This window comes from Solanum verrucosum, unplaced genomic scaffold (assembly GCF_900185275.1).
Source record: "Solanum verrucosum unplaced genomic scaffold, falcon-dt-bn FXZP01000060.1, whole genome shotgun sequence".
NCBI classification, from domain to species: Eukaryota; Viridiplantae; Streptophyta; class Magnoliopsida; order Solanales; family Solanaceae; genus Solanum; species Solanum verrucosum.
This window is the reverse complement of record NW_026020129.1, coordinates 9,128,024-9,146,351: the sequence shown is the minus strand read 5'-3', so window position 1 is coordinate 9,146,351 and position 18,328 is coordinate 9,128,024. Positions and strand designations below refer to the sequence as shown.

At 31.7% G+C, this 18,328-nt stretch overlaps 3 protein-coding genes across 3 annotated transcripts; 2 read left to right on the top strand and 1 right to left on the bottom strand.

Annotated features, from left to right (window-relative positions):
* Nucleotides 1-700: 700 nt before the first annotated feature.
* LOC125826432 (replication factor C subunit 2) lies at nucleotides 701-4,823 on the top strand. The gene is made up of 7 exons (XM_049505761.1): nucleotides 701-918; nucleotides 2,863-2,969; nucleotides 3,069-3,170; nucleotides 3,331-3,526; nucleotides 3,969-4,097; nucleotides 4,187-4,381; nucleotides 4,468-4,823. The coding sequence occupies exons 1-7, from the start codon at nucleotides 763-765 to the stop codon at nucleotides 4,576-4,578; spliced, it is 996 nt and encodes a 331-aa protein (XP_049361718.1). The 5' UTR covers nucleotides 701-762; the 3' UTR covers nucleotides 4,579-4,823.
* Nucleotides 4,824-8,720: 3,897 nt separating this feature from the next.
* LOC125826793 (RHOMBOID-like protein 2) lies at nucleotides 8,721-13,244 on the top strand. The gene is made up of 5 exons (XM_049506135.1): nucleotides 8,721-9,315; nucleotides 11,463-11,626; nucleotides 11,969-12,132; nucleotides 12,274-12,524; nucleotides 12,986-13,244. The coding sequence occupies exons 1-5, from the start codon at nucleotides 9,005-9,007 to the stop codon at nucleotides 13,089-13,091; spliced, it is 996 nt and encodes a 331-aa protein (XP_049362092.1). The 5' UTR covers nucleotides 8,721-9,004; the 3' UTR covers nucleotides 13,092-13,244.
* A 158-nt stretch (nucleotides 13,245-13,402) lies between these two features.
* On the bottom strand, nucleotides 13,403-14,617 carry LOC125826819 (2S seed storage albumin protein-like). Its single transcript, XM_049506161.1, has 2 exons — nucleotides 14,400-14,617; nucleotides 13,403-13,781 (listed from the first exon to the last, which is right to left on the bottom strand). The coding sequence occupies exons 1-2, from the start codon at nucleotides 14,544-14,546 to the stop codon at nucleotides 13,494-13,496; spliced, it is 435 nt and encodes a 144-aa protein (XP_049362118.1). The 5' UTR covers nucleotides 14,547-14,617; the 3' UTR covers nucleotides 13,403-13,493.
* Between the last annotated feature and the right edge of the window lie 3,711 nt (nucleotides 14,618-18,328).

Here is an 18,328-nt window from a genome sequence, read left to right as displayed (position 1 = left end):
ACAAAGGTAAAGAGAAAGTTCATGCCTCCAATAACTCTTGTATTTTTGCCTTCATTGACCATTTTTATTTTTTATTTATTTCAATTTTTTACATCTACATTTAATTACAAACAAGATTCCGTTTATTCAAGCTAACCATTAAATAGAGTCAATAGGGAAACGTTTTGCTACATATGATGTAATAATAACCTCTCTAATAACTAATAGCCTTGTGTAAAGTGTAAACCATATTCAACATCTCATGTGACTAATATTGACATATTTTCAAAGTTTAAAACTAGTTTTTTACATTAAATTTGAATAATATTATATGAATTACGAGTTTGATAGAAAATAAAATGTCTATTTCTCTCTTTTTTACAAAAAAATATAACTAAATATAATTTTATAAGTTTTGATATTTAAAATTTATGATAAAACGCCTAGTAATTAATAGAGAAAATAGATCAACAAGGATTGTGATGGAGTTGTAAGTACTCTTTCATCCTTAATCAAGAGTTCTCGGATTCGAGCCCCTTTGGGTACGGAGTCGCGCTTTACTGCCCAATATGGAATTTTTCAGCACGAATCCAAATTTAATCGGGCTCCAATATGAGTAACCCGACACCAAGGAGGAAACAAAAAAATATATATATCCTTAATTATCTTTTAAAAAGGACAAATAGTTCCAAGTATACCCTTTGGCTATTGGCTTATTTCCCTCCAATTTGAAGTTGCAATAGAAGGGTTTTAGGAAGGGCTTTTTTCTCTTGGAGTTGAGAAATGGCATCTTCTTCTTTGACATCATCTGGACCAGAAATCCCTTGGGTTGAGAAGTTCCGACCCACCAAAGTATCCGACATCGTCGGCAATGAAGATGCTGTTTCCAGGCTTCAAGTTATTGCTCGTGATGGAAACATGCCCAATCTTATTTTAGCCGTAAGAAATTTCCCCAATTTCGCTACTGAGTTTTTCAGTTTTTTGTTGCCCCATTTGTGAAAAATAAGAAATTTTAGCTTCTGGGGTTGAGGTATTTTCCATATATAGCATTGTTAAGTATTTCTGTTACAAAAAAAGACTTAACTTTTTGTTTAATTTTGTGGATAATGAGAAACTTTTTTTTTCTAGGTTTGAGGTTTAGTGTTGAGATTAGTAAACCCAGCTACTGTGCATTGTTAAGTACTTATGTTACAAAAAGGGCTGATTTTTTGCTCAATTTATGGGTAATAAGAAACTTTATTTTCTGGGTTTGAGGTTTAGTGTTGAAATTTGTACACCCAGCTTTCCAAATTTTAACGGTGCTTCTCAATTTGCTACTGTTTTTTTCTTATTTCGTTGCCCCATTTGTGAAAAATAAGAAACTTTACCTTCTGGGGTTGAAGTATTTTGCAGATATAGCATTGTTGAGTATTTCTGTTACAAAAAAAGACTAACTTTTTGTGGATAATGAGAAACTTTATTTTCTGGGTTTGAGGTTTTGTGTTGAGAGATAGACCCAGCTTGTATTGTTTATTGATTTCGCCGGTTATAGAAAAGAAAATGAAAAAAAGTGTTAAGAACTTTCATGCGGTGATCCTAACAAGCTTGAACTATGTTAGATGCTATTACTATTTGTAACTTTATGCCAAGTGAAGGAAAAAAGAACTAACTTTTTGTTCCATGTATGGTTAATGAATAAACTATTGTGAGGTTTGTGGTTTACTGCAGAGAGTAGTAGAGTGATAGACCTCTTCTATAATGGGTTCTAGATTTGGGTTGTCAAAAAGTAGAAGAGAAACATGTCGCTAAAAATTGCTTGCAGGGTTATTCACAAGCTTGAAATATGTCAGAAGCTATTAATATATCAAAATTATGTAAAATGAAGAGAAGTTCTAATTTTTGCTTCATTGGATGTTATAAAACTTTATTTTATGGGTTTGAGGGTAATAATTTATTTAAATATGAGCTCCATAATCAAAGTCTAATCATGAAATGGTTATGGAGATACTCAACCTGAAAGGGAGGAGTATATTTTCTTGGGGGGCTAGTGGGAAATGATTTTTTTTTCTGGCCAGTTCATGCTATCAAAAATTGTTCGAGAAAGTTCAGTGCTTGAGAAGTGGCCATTGAAGCTTATCAGGGCTCAAAAGCTCCATACAATGTTCTTACTTTTGTTAGATTGTAGATCTGCTACTACAATATCAGTTTTATTCTCTTGCGGTCAATAAGTCCTGAATATGAACCATTTGTGATTCCTTTTGTCGTGAAAATCTTAATAGTCCTTGCTTAGTAGCCAGACTTCTCCGGTTGCATGTATATATATCTGCAAAAGTATGCACTCTCTGTGTGAGGTGAGCTTATGCCAGATGTTGGATGCAGATTCTATTACCTCTTGTGCATTCTCTATTTTGTGGGATAATAGACTTCCAGTTTCAAATACAATCTTGTTATTGATGAATCTTGAATTGGATCCTTGAGTAATATTGATTGGTTAGTTTCAGTGTGTTGATTGATGAGAATGTGTAAAAACGAAGTAGTTATTGCTAGTTTTCCTGGAAGTTGATCATTTTTACTCTAATGCACATCTAATTTAGGACTTTCGGGCACCAAAATGTTTGTCCATTTGTTGTTACATTAACTTGGCAAAAGCAGTTTGCTCATAGCAGCAGTGGAGCTAAATTAAAAACTTGGTTCGAGTAAGTATATTAGGATAAACACAAAGGTGGACAAGTTTTTACAGGATGTCGTTCACTGGAAAGTTCTTGAAAATCATGTCAAACAAATGTTACTTTTCACATGTTTATCCAGTCCAATCCATGAAAGAGAAGAAAAGATACATCTCTAAAAGATTTTGCTTATGATTTCTTCATGCTAGATATTCAATTCTATATAAAACTCCTGCAGGGTCCTCCGGGTACTGGCAAAACCACTAGTATATTGGCTCTTGCTCATGAGCTTTTGGGACCAAACTATAAGGAGGCTGTGTTGGAGCTAAATGCATCAGATGATAGGTATATTGAGTACTTGATTAGATATAAAAAACCCTTTGTTTTACATGGTTAGTTCTTGCTTCTATAAAATGCTTAGAAACTTTAATGTTTCTTGTGCAGAGGCATCGATGTTGTTAGAAACAAAATCAAGATGTTTGCTCAGAAAAAAGTTACTCTACCCCCTGGTCGGCACAAAATAATTATTTTGGATGAGGCTGACAGGTTCGAAATGTTCTCCTGTAAATTTTAGACAGTCATATGAAAAAAAAAACTGTTCCTATTTCTATCTCTTCCGCACTATTGCTATCAATTTGATTGATTCTCAGGGATAGTAAACTATCTATTGACCTGCATTTTATTGCCATGTTCAATGAATTTTTAGCATGACATCTGGAGCTCAGCAAGCACTGAGGAGGACGATGGAAATATATTCGAACTCCACTCGCTTTGCTCTTGCCTGCAATACTTCTTCTAAGATTATCGAGCCTATTCAAAGTAGATGTGCCCTGGTCCGATTTGCAAGATTATCTGACCAAGAGATCCTTGGACGCCTTATGGCTGTAGTTGCAGCAGAAAAGGTACTAGCAAACTTAATCCTTGACATACATGCTATTTTTTTTAGTGTTCTTCTTGCTGCTTCTTAGTGGTTTCTTTTGATCCTTGTGTTTAATCAAAAAAAATTGTCTGCACAATGAGGCAGGTACCATGTTATTAAACCTTAATCTGTTGCAGCACAATGAACCTCCCAGCTGTTCTGCAAAATTCCATGCCTTTGTTTGCTAGTTAGTTTGTTTAAGGAGTATCTTGGTATTTATGTTCTGTCTTTAAGAAATGTCTAACCAAGATTATGAGCTCAAGGGTATATATGCCTTCAGCCTCGCCAGCATTGGGGAAGTTTCATCACTTACTCTGATCACACTTCTATATGCGGTCATCTGTGTTTTTACTAAATTGTTTGCAGAAATATATTGGTGGAAGGGAGGGAAGAGACTCATGCTACGGAAATGTTACCTCTTGCAGGTTGCTTATGTGCCTGAAGGTCTTGAAGCTATTATATTTACTGCTGATGGAGATATGAGACAAGGCTTAAATAACTTACAAGCTACACACAGTGGATTTGGTTTTGTCAACCAAGAGAATGTTTTCAAGGTTATAAGGCTCACATCTCTTTTATATAATAATTCCATCTTTTGACAGATTCCACCCTGATGATTCCATTCTCTCTTGCTGAATGCTAGGTTTGTGACCAACCTCATCCTTTGCATGTGAAGAATATGGTGCGGAATGTCCTTGAAGGAAAATTTGATGATGCATGTGCCGGTCTAAAGGCACTGTATGACCTGGGATATTCCCCCACTGACATTATCACAACCCTGTTCCGAATTATAAAGAACTATGATATGGCAGAATATGTAAAGCTGGAGTTCTTGAAGGTTTGCGTATTCTAGTTCTGAAAACTTAAATCTTCATAAGCAGTCTTTTGTTTAGCACCATTTATATATTTCTGCTGGGATAACAGGAAACTGGTTTTGCCCACATGAGGATCTGCGATGGGGTCGGCTCATATCTCCAGATGTGTGGTCTGCTGGCTAAACTATCATTGGTTCGAGAAACAGCTAAGGCTGCATGATGAGACAGGCATTGAAGTTTTTTGTCAATTGAGATGAGTCCTCGATGGTCTTCCATTTTATCGCGCATTCCTTACTTTTCTTGAAAATAGCTAGCATTTTATAGCAAGTGTTAGCCTGTCGAATTGCAAAGTTAATACTGCAATGAGGAAAATGATTGTTGAACCATTATGCATTTCAATTCTACAAATGTGCAAAGGCAGCCTTTTAACTCTACTCTATGAATGAGCATGTTAGAGAAGGACTATATCTTTCTTTTTTTGATTGGTATAAGCAGATTAAGAGAAAAGTCTCTGTTTAGTAGTTCAACATCCTCATTGAGATTTGCTCTCTAGTGGTACGAGTCAACGACATGTGATGTGTGAGTTTGATGCATATTATAGGCTCACAGCTTTGAGTCTAATCACAAACATAAGCCATATTGTTTGATGAGGGGTTTGAATTTGTGACCTACGATACAAGTTCTTCGATTTTTGTCGATTAGTGTGGTGCAAATATTATTAGGTGTGAATTTTTTTTAGCATATATTTAAAATATGCTTTAAAAGATTTGGTAGAAGTTGGTAGGTCCATTAATTTAATTATTTTTGTCGTGTCATAAATCAACTACCTAAGTTGCGATGCTCCGTGTCTAGTACGTGTACTCCCAATGGGGAAATATCATCATGACAAATGACAATAATTGCTTTTACACGAGGTGTCCTTTCATAATGTGTTTTAATAAAATATATTCATAAATAAATTTATAATTGCGTGTTTTACTTTATTTGTCTTTTTTTACTCCCTCCATTTCATATTAATTAAATTGTTAAGATGTTTCACATCCTTTAAGAAAAAAGATTAAGACATAAATTAGGCATAACTTTCCATTTTTATTCTTATTAAGTATTGTTAAATTTATGATTAAAATAACTAAACATTAATTAATAACTAATTTCAATACTAACTAATGAAGGGTAACATTGAAAGAACATTCTAAAAATAGTCTTGAAAATTGAACAATTAAGTTAATTTGAAAAATAAAAAATGTCTCAACAATTCAATTAATATGAAATGGACGGAGTAGTTGTTAATTTTTTAATATTAATTTTTCATATAACATGTTTAAGATTATAAAATCAAACGATATTTTGATGTATTCTATATACTTTTTTAATTTGAGAATATAAAATTTCAAAGTTAAGATCGGACAAATTAATTGAAGTCCGGGAGTATTTAAGAGTCAAATGGTACGTTTTTTTTTTCCGTACATTGTTACACATTTCTATCGTTGACTAAGAATAAATATCGAAATTACTATGTTATTTCCTTGGCTTCAGTTTGTTTTCTGTTTAAATATAATTGAAAATTGTTGTTAATAAATTCATGCTGTTACCATTCTTGATCACCTAATCCCCACCCTTTTTAATCTATGATTCTTCGATAAAAAAAAAAAAAAGAGAAACAAATGGGTAGGTTATGGATGATTGATAAGTTAAAGACAGATACGATTTTATATGATCTTTGAAAAAATCAAAATCAGAAATGTAAACCGTAAAGTAGAAAATATATCTCATATATTCCTTCCGTTTCATATTAGTTGATTATTATATAAAAAATTAGTTATTACATATTAATTATTGACCTTACTAAATCAAGAAAATATTACTTCAATTTTTTTCTATATTACTCTTGCAATCAATTATTTTTTAAAGTGTTCACATTTATTTGTAAAATTAATAAGAAGTTTTTTAAGGGTGAATTAGTAAAATTATCTATTTATTTATAATTATCTAAGTATTATACAAAATAAAAAGTGATGAATTAATATGAAACGGATGGAGTAATTTTTATCAGTCATAAGTCTATATAACTTCATATAGGCACGTAAATAAAGCAGTAGACTTGTCTTACAACTAAAATATTTTTAGACTATTACTAAAAGTAAGAAATTAAATATTATACTAAATTAACTATTAAACTCCTCTTATTAACTAAACAACTAGTTTAGAAAACTCTAGCGATAACACATGCAACATTCAATGATTCTGACTTTTTAGTTAGTAGAAGAAAAGAAAATGAATACGATTTCTTCTTGTGCCATTTTTCTTATTATTATTATTGTTGGAGAGAAGTATTGAAAACATTATTGAATTTTTAGCGTGAATTATTAGTTTTATTTCTAAATTATTTACAGTCTTAAAAACATTACTTGATTAACTCAACTTAAATACTCTCCCCCTCCCCCCGATCTGTCACATGGTATAATAAGTGGTCTCAAACTCTTGTAAGAGTGTGAGACTCTGAATAAAAAGTCGAAAGAAGTGTTAAAATACTCCTAAACTTGGCTAGAATTTAGAGGTGCATTTCGCTCATGTGGCAAGATTAAGTTCAGTTAGTCAAGTAGAGGGATGTTTTTAAGGCTGACAATAATTTTGAGGATGAAACTAATAATTTACGTTAAGTTTTGAGTGTTTTAAATACTTCTCTTATTGTTTTGAAAGCCAGTAGTTCAACAATTAATCAACCATATATAGTCATCATATTTCCCTTTTTGGAAAGGATAGCTCAATAAGAAAAAAGATAATGCTGGTCTAAATTATATTTGCTTCACACTAGAGAATTCTGAATACATACCAGGTATACAGATTAAAAAGTCATATTTCTTTTTCTTAGGAAATATTTTAATTTATAAAAATGTTTTTTTCATATTCTATCATATGTTTCGTTCTATAGAAAAAAAAAGTATTTGATCTGAATTATTTTCATGAAAATATCGCGACTAATTATTTATTCTCATTATAATTCGAAGTAAGAACACTGATTAAATGGGTTCATATATTCAACAAAATATATTATGTTATGACATGACAATTGACATATGTGGTGAAAACAAAATACCAACTATCTTAGGTAGAACTTAGCTATCAAAAGTTTGGCCCAATCTTTAAATTGTCAATATATGTATTTTTATTTAGTTATTTGTTTTTGTATTCACATTTACAAACAAAAAACATGGTTTGTGTTTGTTTGTATATATAAACAAGGGAAATGGATTTCCAATAAATGCAGAATATAATTATTTTGGAAATGTGAAAATTGAGAGATTAAAGTCAAGAATATTGTATTTTCATACTGCAAGAAGTACAACTATACTTTGTCAATTTTCTAAGTAAAACTTTTATTTTAATGTTCCAACTAACTTGAACTTTGGTCATGCGGGTGATAATTCTTAGGTTTGATAACTAAATTTCTCATATATTATATTGAGACTCAATCAATCTATTTATATGGCAATCTTGAGATTTCTAGTTAAAGAACAAAAGAATTTCAGTCATCTATTCGCTACCTATATTAATTATTCATATATGAAATTGTTGTTTACATAAAGATGCTGATAAAAGTATAATATCATTTAAATAAAACATTTCCGAAAATAATTGTTTACTCTTAAGTGTGAAAAAAGACAATATCAATATTACAAGAAAAACAACCTTCTAAAAATAGCATTCTCTCTATCTTTGATAATTGATATAATAAGCTATATTATCATCTTTTTGTTGTTCATCCCCAGAAAAAAAAAATCCCAGAAAAGGAAAATCTCCTACATTCATTTTAATTATTTTATAAAACTTTTAAAAGAATTATATTTATTTACATTTTACAATACCCTTTTATGTATCTTCAAATATGTAAAATTTATGTCAAATAATTTAATAAATTAATGTATTAAATTACACTAAGAATTAATTTTCTTATGAGATAAAGAATTTTTGTTCTTGAGAACCGTTTAAACATAGAACCTTTTCCTTTTCCTTTTTTTTTTTTCAAAATTATTTTCGAAACATTACTCCATTATTATTCAAAACAAAAATCTCAAATTTTCGATTTAATATATGAACAAAATGCCTACATAAAAGACCCTACCATTTTTTTGGTTGTTGAAAAGGAAAAAGTGAAAAGAAAAATTGTATAAATTCCTTAACCTTTTTGGGTATATAGATATATCCATATCCACTCTCCACAAGAAGTCTCGAATTTGAGTTTTGACTATCAAAAAAATCTTATTAAAAGCGTTATTCATAAAATAAATTTTATATTACATAATTCATATTTAGTCAGACTCTAACGTGGACTTTCGAGATTATGTATCCATATCCAATAGACAATGAGTCTCTCCTTGTTCTACCAAACTTAAATAACAGAGAAAAAGCAAACAAATCTTTCACCGCGTTTTCCTGTCTGAAAGATACTTGCTAGCTGTTAAAAAAACTCCTCACAACCCCTAAAAATCCTCTCTTTTTCGGTTTTAATTCTTCCCCAATTCTTGAAAATTCAGTTCTAAAGCCTTCTTCATCTCTGCTTCCAAGCTACTTCACCCACCCACCCCCACAATATAAATCCACCTCAAAGAAATTCTTGAATTTGTTCAGTTTTTCTGAAATCAAGAATGATGGGTAATAGAGATCTGGAGAGGGAAGGTGGAGCAAAACCAAGAAATGGGAGTTACCAACCACCCCCCACAGCAGCAGCACCTTATTATATGGAAAATTCTGAATCACAGTGGACTTCTTGGCTAGTCCCTATGATTGTTGTAGCCAATGTAGCTATGTTTATTGTCGTCATGTTTGTTAACAATTGCCCAAGTAATATCAATAATTTTGGCAGTGGTGGACGACGCCAGTGTGTTGCCAGGTTTCTTGGGAGGCTTTCTTTTCAACCTCTTCAAGATAATCCACTTTTTGGACCCTCTTCATCCACGTAAAGTTTAAACCTTTTTTGATCTAGTTTTTGTAATGATTGTTCTTTTTATGGATTTTGAAGTTTATTGGCCTGTCTGATTTGATTTTGTTAATTGTTATGTAGTATAACTTATGGAGGATGAAGGTTCTTCCCTTATTTGATGTAGGTTTAGTGGGGTAATATGGATTCTTGATTTCTATGGTTTTGTATGTCAGCTAATCCTCTCAAGAAAAGGAAAAAGATTGAATTTTTAACATACCTGTCATACCTAGTGTAATTTCACAAGTGGGGTGTGGGATGGTTAGATCATAGATGTATGCAGACCGTATCACTACCTTTGTGGGATAGAGAGGTTGTTTACGATAAAAGGAAATTCCTTTGTGGGGTAGAGAGGCTGTATCCGATAAAAGGAAATACCTTTGTCGGGTAGAGAGGTTGTTTCCGATAAAAGGAAATACCTTTGTGGGGTAGAGAGGTTGTTTCCGCTAAAAGGAAATACCTTTGTGGGGTACAGAGGTTGTTTCCGATAAAAGGAAATACCTTTGTGGGATTGAGAGGCTTTTGAGTTGATTACATTAATTCATAAAAGGAAATATTCTTGGGTTTTGGTAAAACACTAACTATGTTGGATTAATTTGTGCCTGATTTGTGATTCAATTACTTTAATCAATTACTTTGTTGTGTTTCTTGTCTTGTTTAAACAAAGACATTTCATCTGGCAAAAGTGATTTATAGGGTATGAAATCTATAACACAAACTTATTTAATGGATTTTCTTAACACGTATTAGTCTGAGCTAAAATTACTGGATTTAAACAAACCATAACTCCTACAATGCATTCACCCGTCTGATGAGAGTTTCTAATATTTCTGTTTGCCCCTTCAATCATCTGATATTGTTATAAGGTTTTAAAATTGGGGCTCTTAGGAGGCCAAGCATAGTTTGAAGAGTGCAATATTGCCAGCTTAATTGCTAATCAGTTCTTCTAATGTTTAACACTCTTGTCTCAAGCATGCTTTTTGACATCTAAATTTGCTTCTTAGCTCCTAATTGAGTTTATTTGGAGCCTTTTAGTATTATTCTAGGATTGTTTCCTTTGTAATGTTGCAATGGTGTTGTTGCTAGATCAACAATATTTTGATTGCCTTTTAACCTCTTAATGCTAATGCTTGTTCGACCATGTCAAGTTGCATATATTGGCTGTAACGTCTTGAAAGTTTGCTTCGATTAATGAATCCTCATTATTATCATGCTGTTTGGACTTCTGCTGACATAATGAACCCACACTTATATGGAAATCCAGGCAAGATATGCTGGAGGTATTAGGTAATAGATGTAGTCAAAAGCTCAATTTCAAATGATGGCAATAAACATGATAGTATCACAAGAATGGGATGTAAGCTGTATATTGCTGTAACTTCTTCAATGAAAGTGAGGCATCTATATGTACACAAAAAAAACTATTTTGAATAACACATAGGTTTAGGTTTGTCTAATATGCGCACTTGTAATTTGTCATCTCAGTTTGTAAACAGGTTTGGAATGCTTTTTAGGTTTGGATTTCAAATCACCACATTCAAATGGGATTTGCATTTGGGTAATGGCTAGTTCTTCCAAACATCAGACAAACGAAATAGTAGAAAATTTGCTACTAAATTATGACACATTTTCTCTCTTTCCCTGCACCTCCAAAGCAAACCTTTTTCCATTGTCAGAGATGTGAACTAGCTGACAGTTAGATGGATGAACATTTATCAACCCCTTGGTAAAATTTTACAAAATTAGGCACATTTAAGAGAGTGCTTTTGGCGGAAACTTAACAGCAATCTCTAATGGAGAATTCCCTTCCGCCGTCTTAAGAGTGTTTGTGTTCATGGAGGGAATTGGATAGCCTTTTTTTTTCTGGGCATTTTGGAGATAAGTAGATCACTTGGGATAGCGGTTGTGATGCATTAGTTGTTGCTATATTGGTTCCATTTGAGTATCAAGTCTTTTGGAGTTAAATGGGTGAATGTGCTATTGCAAACGTCCTTCTTACTGCTATGCCACACACTGATGTCACTTATATTGGAAAGATAAAATAAAATGAAATAGTAACTGACAGAAAAAAATGGAAGACAGATAAATGAGCTACTATATATTCATTCTTTCTTGTTCTTGTGCAGACTACAAAATTTGGGAGCTCTAGAATGGGATAAAGTAGTGCACGGACATCAGGGCTGGAGGCTTTTCACTTGTATCTGGTTACATGCTGGTGTTGTTCATCTGCTTGCCAACATGTTAAGTTTGGTATTCATTGGAATTCGCCTCGAGCAGCAGTTTGGATTTGGTACAGTTCTCATCCCTGTGCCCTCAAATCTTTATTCATGTGCTTTTGGATAACTATTACACAACAAATGTTTTTTTATGCCTAAGTAACCCATTCTACTTTCCTCTAAATTGTTCCCGTGTCTAGCTTCCTCAGCTCCGTTTGTCATTGCAGGTCATCTGCTGAAACAGAAGTACTGTTTTTACTTGCAATCTCTTTAACATCAACAATTTCAGTCACTTCTTTCTGAAATATAACTCCGCCTTCAATTTTCTTAACCTTGAGCTGACTAGTGTCTTAATTCACCTTTTGTTCTTATATTTATGTCTTCTATTACTTACCATTCTCTAATGTTACGTGCAGTCCGGGTAGGGATTATCTACCTTTTGTCAGGAATTGGTGGGAGTGTTCTTTCTTGCCTTTTCATTCAACGTAGCATCTCCGTTGGAGCTTCTGGTGCTCTATTTGGACTTCTCGGAGCAATGTTATCGGAGCTGCTTACTAACTGGAGTATATATACCAATAAGGTATAAACTCTGCTATTCTACTGTTTTTTTAAAATTATTATTATTATTTGTGTTCTTTCCCTTGTTGAGGAGGTTATTCGTTTTATTCTATAACACGTTGTAAGTACTGAATTCGGGTACTAATTAACCTCATTTGTACAGGCTGCAGCTCTTATCACTCTCATTATCATCATCGCGATTAACTTAGCTGTTGGTCTTCTTCCTCACGTCGATAACTATGCCCATATTGGAGGTTTCATGAGTGGTTTCCTTCTTGGCTTTGTTCTGCTACTACGACCTCAGTTTGGTTGGCTCGAAAGGCAACATCTTCCAGCTGAAGGTCGCCTCAAGTCCAAGTTCAAAGCTTACCAATACGTCCTCCTGCTGATTGCCTCGATTTTGTTGATTGTCGGGTAAGCTCTATCACTACTACGCCTAATCCTACATTTGCCTTACAACAGCGTCTAAAAAATAAGTTAGAACGGTTGGTAAATTATTCGTCGATCAGGATAAGACGTTGAGTACACTAACTATGCTCTCTGCATACATAAGTTAGAACGGTTGGTAAATTATTCGTCGATCAGGATAAGACTTTGAGTACACTAACTATGCTCTCTGCATACAGAGACGGATTTAGAATTCTTAAGTCAATTAGTGCTAAGAACATGTCACCCACTATTCCTTTGCAACTATGAGTGTTGACTTGCTATAAATATATATATCCAACTAGTTGAGATCACGCTATATAAAATCTTGCACTGACAGTTCAGTTAACGTGACTCATGATAGAGTGCGACTTCTAGTAAGGTCATACCTCGTCAGTGTATATTTCGAGTCAATAATTTCGTTTTTTTCCCTTTAAAAATTTCTACAGATTCACAGTGGGATTGGTGATGTTATTTAGAGGTGTGAAGGCAAATGAGCATTGCGATTGGTGTCGTTATTTAAGCTGTTTGCGTACATCAAGATGGAGTTGTTAAAATTAACTGAAGAGCTTTATGTGATTCTGTCGTTCTTTTTACATATAGACAAAAAAACATATTGTTCATATGCTACTATTATGAGTATTACTTTTATATGTATAGTGATTGTTGGTTTTGTAATTTGTGGTATGGATTATATATTGTAAATCTCTATACTATTTGTATTGGATCTATATAATTCTTTATGTTAAGAAAGGTAGCAAAAATATACATTTTTCTACTTAATGCACTGTGTGCTTGAGGAAATTATTACCCTCAAATACCCAAAGTTAACAGAACGATCTTATTCACTGGTATAAGTGACAGTGCAAGAAGGTGTGATTTTATTTTTTATTACTACGATCGAGTTTTACAACAACTAGATCATTTATTTAAAAGCGAAAACTAGTAGACGCAGGCTTAAAAGAAGCTGCGAACAGTTTGGATCTCACATCGTTGTGGGCTAAGTCTACATAAACCAGGCAAGTTCTGTGCAGTTTGAAGCATTTGCTGCCTTTGTCTTCCTTGAACTTGCCCTGTTTGTTCCTCTTTTTGAACCACTTTCATTAGTCCCTCGCAACGGCACTGTGGGTCTTGTATCTGTTCAAGCTGATTGCAACATTGTTGAACCTCACGAGGGATTTGTTGGTCCTCATCATATTGGGACCTCTGCCTTAGAAACTGCTGGCACGAACGCAGCTGCTGTGCCTGTATTGTTAATTAACACAATGACAAAATAAAAAAATCACTATTAGTACTTCCTTCTGATTCCGTTCATGTGAAAGTGATAGGACATCAGGACTTTTGAAATTTTGTGTGACCATAGAGTAAATATTACTATATTATTTTGTTGATTTGATTTTGATTTTGATTTGATCGAGAGTTGAAAAAATATAAAGAAAGACTTTTTACATTTGTGATTTTAAATTTAAAATATATAGAATAAAAAAAAATTAAATTATGTAATTAAAAATATCATGTAACAATTAAAATTTTATTATACCAAAATATTCTTTAATTTTGAGGTTAAAAATGTCAAGTGAAATTGAAATAAATGAGTTGTCGTTCTTTTGTAAAAGAGACCCAAAAAAAAAGATAATACTCCTACTAAATTATGTCATTTTTTGTGACTGATTAAAAAAAAACATTATTCTTTCTATTTTAATTTGTTTTATTTTAATTTGACATGAAAGTTAATTAAAGATATGTCAAATTACCAAAATGACCTTAATGTCATAATCTATGATCTTAAAAGTTGCAAGTAGAAAATTGAAATTATAAAATTAAAGAAAAAATGGGAGAAAATGAGATAAAATAAAAGAGAACCTGCTGAAATTGCTGCTGGCAACTTTGAGTCTGAGGGTTCAGAGCATCTTCAGCAATGGTGATGGTCATGATACGTGAGCTACAAACTGTGGCTGCCATAAAAAGGATGGCTAAAGAAATGGCTCCAACAATCATAATTCTACCCATGATTTTAATTAAATACTTCTCTTTTTTATTATTATTATGATGATTAATGAAAAGATGTGAATGTGTTTGTTCTATGAAAATGAACTGAATTTATAGGGGATTAAAAGGGTTGCATGTTAAGTACGTGGCTGGGGAAATTTAGAGGTTTTGGCAGGTGGATATATGGTGTCTTCTTCTGCATGTTGTTATGTTTTTATCTTCCTTTTTGTTTCACAAGGGTGTCAAAAAAAGTAAAGTGAACCTTTTTAGTGGCGGAGTCAAAATTTCACGTGAGCACCCTAAGCATTGGCTCTTTCAAGCCTTAAGATGTCTAAAATTATTGGGCTACAATACCTTATTCTACCCAAAATATGTTATGTAATCCCTTCATATATCATTTTACTATATACGGTATTATTAACATAGATACTCCCCTGCTTGCTTCCACGTAAGTGAAGAGATGAAACGATTATCAAATAACACTCTTACAAAAGAAAATTAAAAAAAATAAAAAATAAAAAAATATACTAGTTTTTTGACATGTGCGTTGCACGTGATTACCAATTCCAAAAATATATGTTATAGTAAATAGTAGCGAAGATTTGAATAACAAGCTTAGCAAAAAATAATAATGCAGATTTTTTTGTGAATGTTCAACGTGGATCGTCATATATATTTCTTATTCACGCAAACCTATTAAGATGGTCAATGAAAAATTTTATTAGTTATATGCAATAATGTATATATTTTTTTCAATTTGATGAGGTTAATCATGTAATTAGTTTTATCTCACTAATATTACCTTATAGGCAATATTTGTTTTGTATTTTTCTTGTCATCTAACCAGATGTGCTTTGCATGTGTATTCCACGTTAAATTCTTTAGATGTCATATGAACATGTGAAGAGAACAACTACATTTTATATATTCACATATTTTTATATTGGTTTCTGAGTTTTTTTTTAAAAAAAAAAAAAAACTGGGAACATTTTAAAATAATATATTTTGAAGTTAGAAGATCTTGTTAACTTGATAATATATTTGTGACATATATAATACTTTAATTTAAATACAAATACCTACCCAAATATAAATATATATTTGCATTAATGAAAATATTTATCTCATAAAATTAACTATAAAAGAAATAATAAAAATTAAACTAATACAAACTTCAACTGGCGTTATTACAAGTCATATGAACTTTTCTTTGTCTAAAATACTGAAATTTTAATAAATAGCAAATAAGTAAAACAAAAGGGCAATGTTTATATAGTAATTACTATTTTAAAACAAACTTCATGAGAGTCTAAATCACATAAGTAGTATTGATAAATAAAGTCATTCTTTTTTCTTTAGCATCAAAAACAAATCGTGACAATTCTCTAAATTTTGAAAAAGATATTCAAAAACATATATCTACATCACAAGAGAAATTGTTAACAAAAACAAATGAATTTAGATTACATCATGTTAACTTCACGTATTGGAACATTACATACTAATGTATATATTAAGCAAAAAAATAATTATTATTTTATCAGAATTATTTTCCTCAAGTACTCGAGGTTATGGAATATACCCTCTTAGGATAGAACAACTTACTTCATCAGAATAGTGGTACCTCATATCCGCTAAACATCGAACTCACTCAACGACAATAAACCACAAAAAAATAAATTAAAATGCACAAAGAAGAAGAGTAGAAGATTAAAAAAATTGTGGTTGAAAAATGAGAGGAAGACCCTCTATTTATAGTCAACAAAGGGTAGTATGAACAAATAATTTTTGTGTCTTATCTGAAAAGTCATGACCTTTTCGAGAAGTCACAACTCTTTGGAAAAGTCACAACTTATTGAAAAAGTCACAACTCTTTGGAAAGTCACAACTTACTGAAAAAGTTACAACTCTTTGGAAAAATCACAATTGATCGAAAATCACAATCCTTTGAAAAAGTCACAATCTATCGAAAAAATCACAACCTAAATTAGGGATATTATAGTAATTTAACATTCAAGTTAGGAGTTCATGCTTTTAAGGTAATTATATATATATATATATATATATATATATATATATATATTAAATCAATTGGTTTGTTTGGAAATTAGAAACTGATTTTGGAGCTATATATAGAGAAAATGTTGTTAGTTGCTTACAATGGTTTTGTATCAACCCAACTTAAAATAATAAGTTTCACATTAAAAATACAAAAGAGGTATTGTATATATAAATAAGCAGACATTATTTAGTAGTGATACTTTTTTAAGTTGTCAGATTTAGATCCAAAGCAGACAATATCACTAGCGGATTGAACCGTTATAAATTTTTCTCATCAATCTGAACTTCAAAACATACAATATCACTAGCGAATTGAACAGTACGCGTTACTGAACACTAGGAACATGGAGGAGCATTGCCTTGTACCCCTTTCACTCTTAGTTTAATTATTCATATTTTAATTAGTGAGCATTTTCTTTAGATTTGAATTTTAACTATTAGGTAAATTTATTTTGTTTATATTATACTCAGTTAATAAATCTGAATAATAGTTCACTTCATTCATTAGCTGCTATAACTACTACCACTATTATAAACTACCATCATCCATATATATAACCACCAGCTATAGTAATTATTACTATCAGCCACAAAACACTAATGTTATCCCTAATTGAGCCTCATGATAAGCAATTAAGCACCATCGCAAGCCAATATGCCATTATCAATTACTATATACCTAGTAAAATTAATATCATGAAATTTATAAAATAATACTTAAAATCTAGGGAAAATTGTATATAATAGCAAACTATTAATTCAAATTAAATGTTATAAATATACTTTGATTTAATTGCACGCTATAGCAAACTATTGCTATTTTTGCCACTCTCCTTGGTGGAATCTCGCTCGCCACTCTCGTTTGGTGACAGTCTCGCTCGCCTCTCTCGCTTTTGTACAAACACAAATGTATAAAATGTGTTTGTGTTTGTATAAAGCGAGAGGAAATTGTATATATACATATATTTTCGTTCCCCTCTCACCCCTCTCCCAGATCTCGCTCGCCACTCTCCCAAATCTCACTGGTCATCCTCGCCTCTCTCGCTTATACAAACAAAAACGAAATGTATAAATTGCGCTTCTGTTTGTATAAAGCAAGAGAAAATTGTATATACACATGCAAATACATATATCTTCGTCCTATACACTTATAAATATACAATACAAATATTTCTCTGCCCAGTTTTCTTTTGAATTTCTCTCTTTCTCGTTTTATACATACACAGATTATACAATTGATCTTTTGTATACAACTGCTTTCTTTTGTATATGTATAGCGAATTATACAACTGCCTTCTTTGTATATGTATAGCGAATTATATAACTGTGTTTTTGTATATGTATAGCGAATTATACATATATATGTTTGTTATAGAGCGCAATTATACAAACTTTGCTATAACATACAAATATGAATTTTGTGTTTGTCATATGTGAAAGTTGCTCTAAAATCTAACAGTTGTTAAAACTAAAACACTATATTATCTTACATACAAGATTACGTAGTAACAAACATCAATAATGTAAAGGAAAATGAAAATTATTACATCTTATCATTTTGTCCTTAATAACATAAGCATAAATAAATGACTATAAAAATAAATTTCAGGATCTGTAACATAAACAATGGTGTCAGTGAGCCACTCAACATGATTGAAATACACAAATATTTAATTGTGAAGAAGAAGTGGTTCAGATTTTTTGTTGTTTTAAAATGAGAGGAAATCCCTCTATTCATAGAC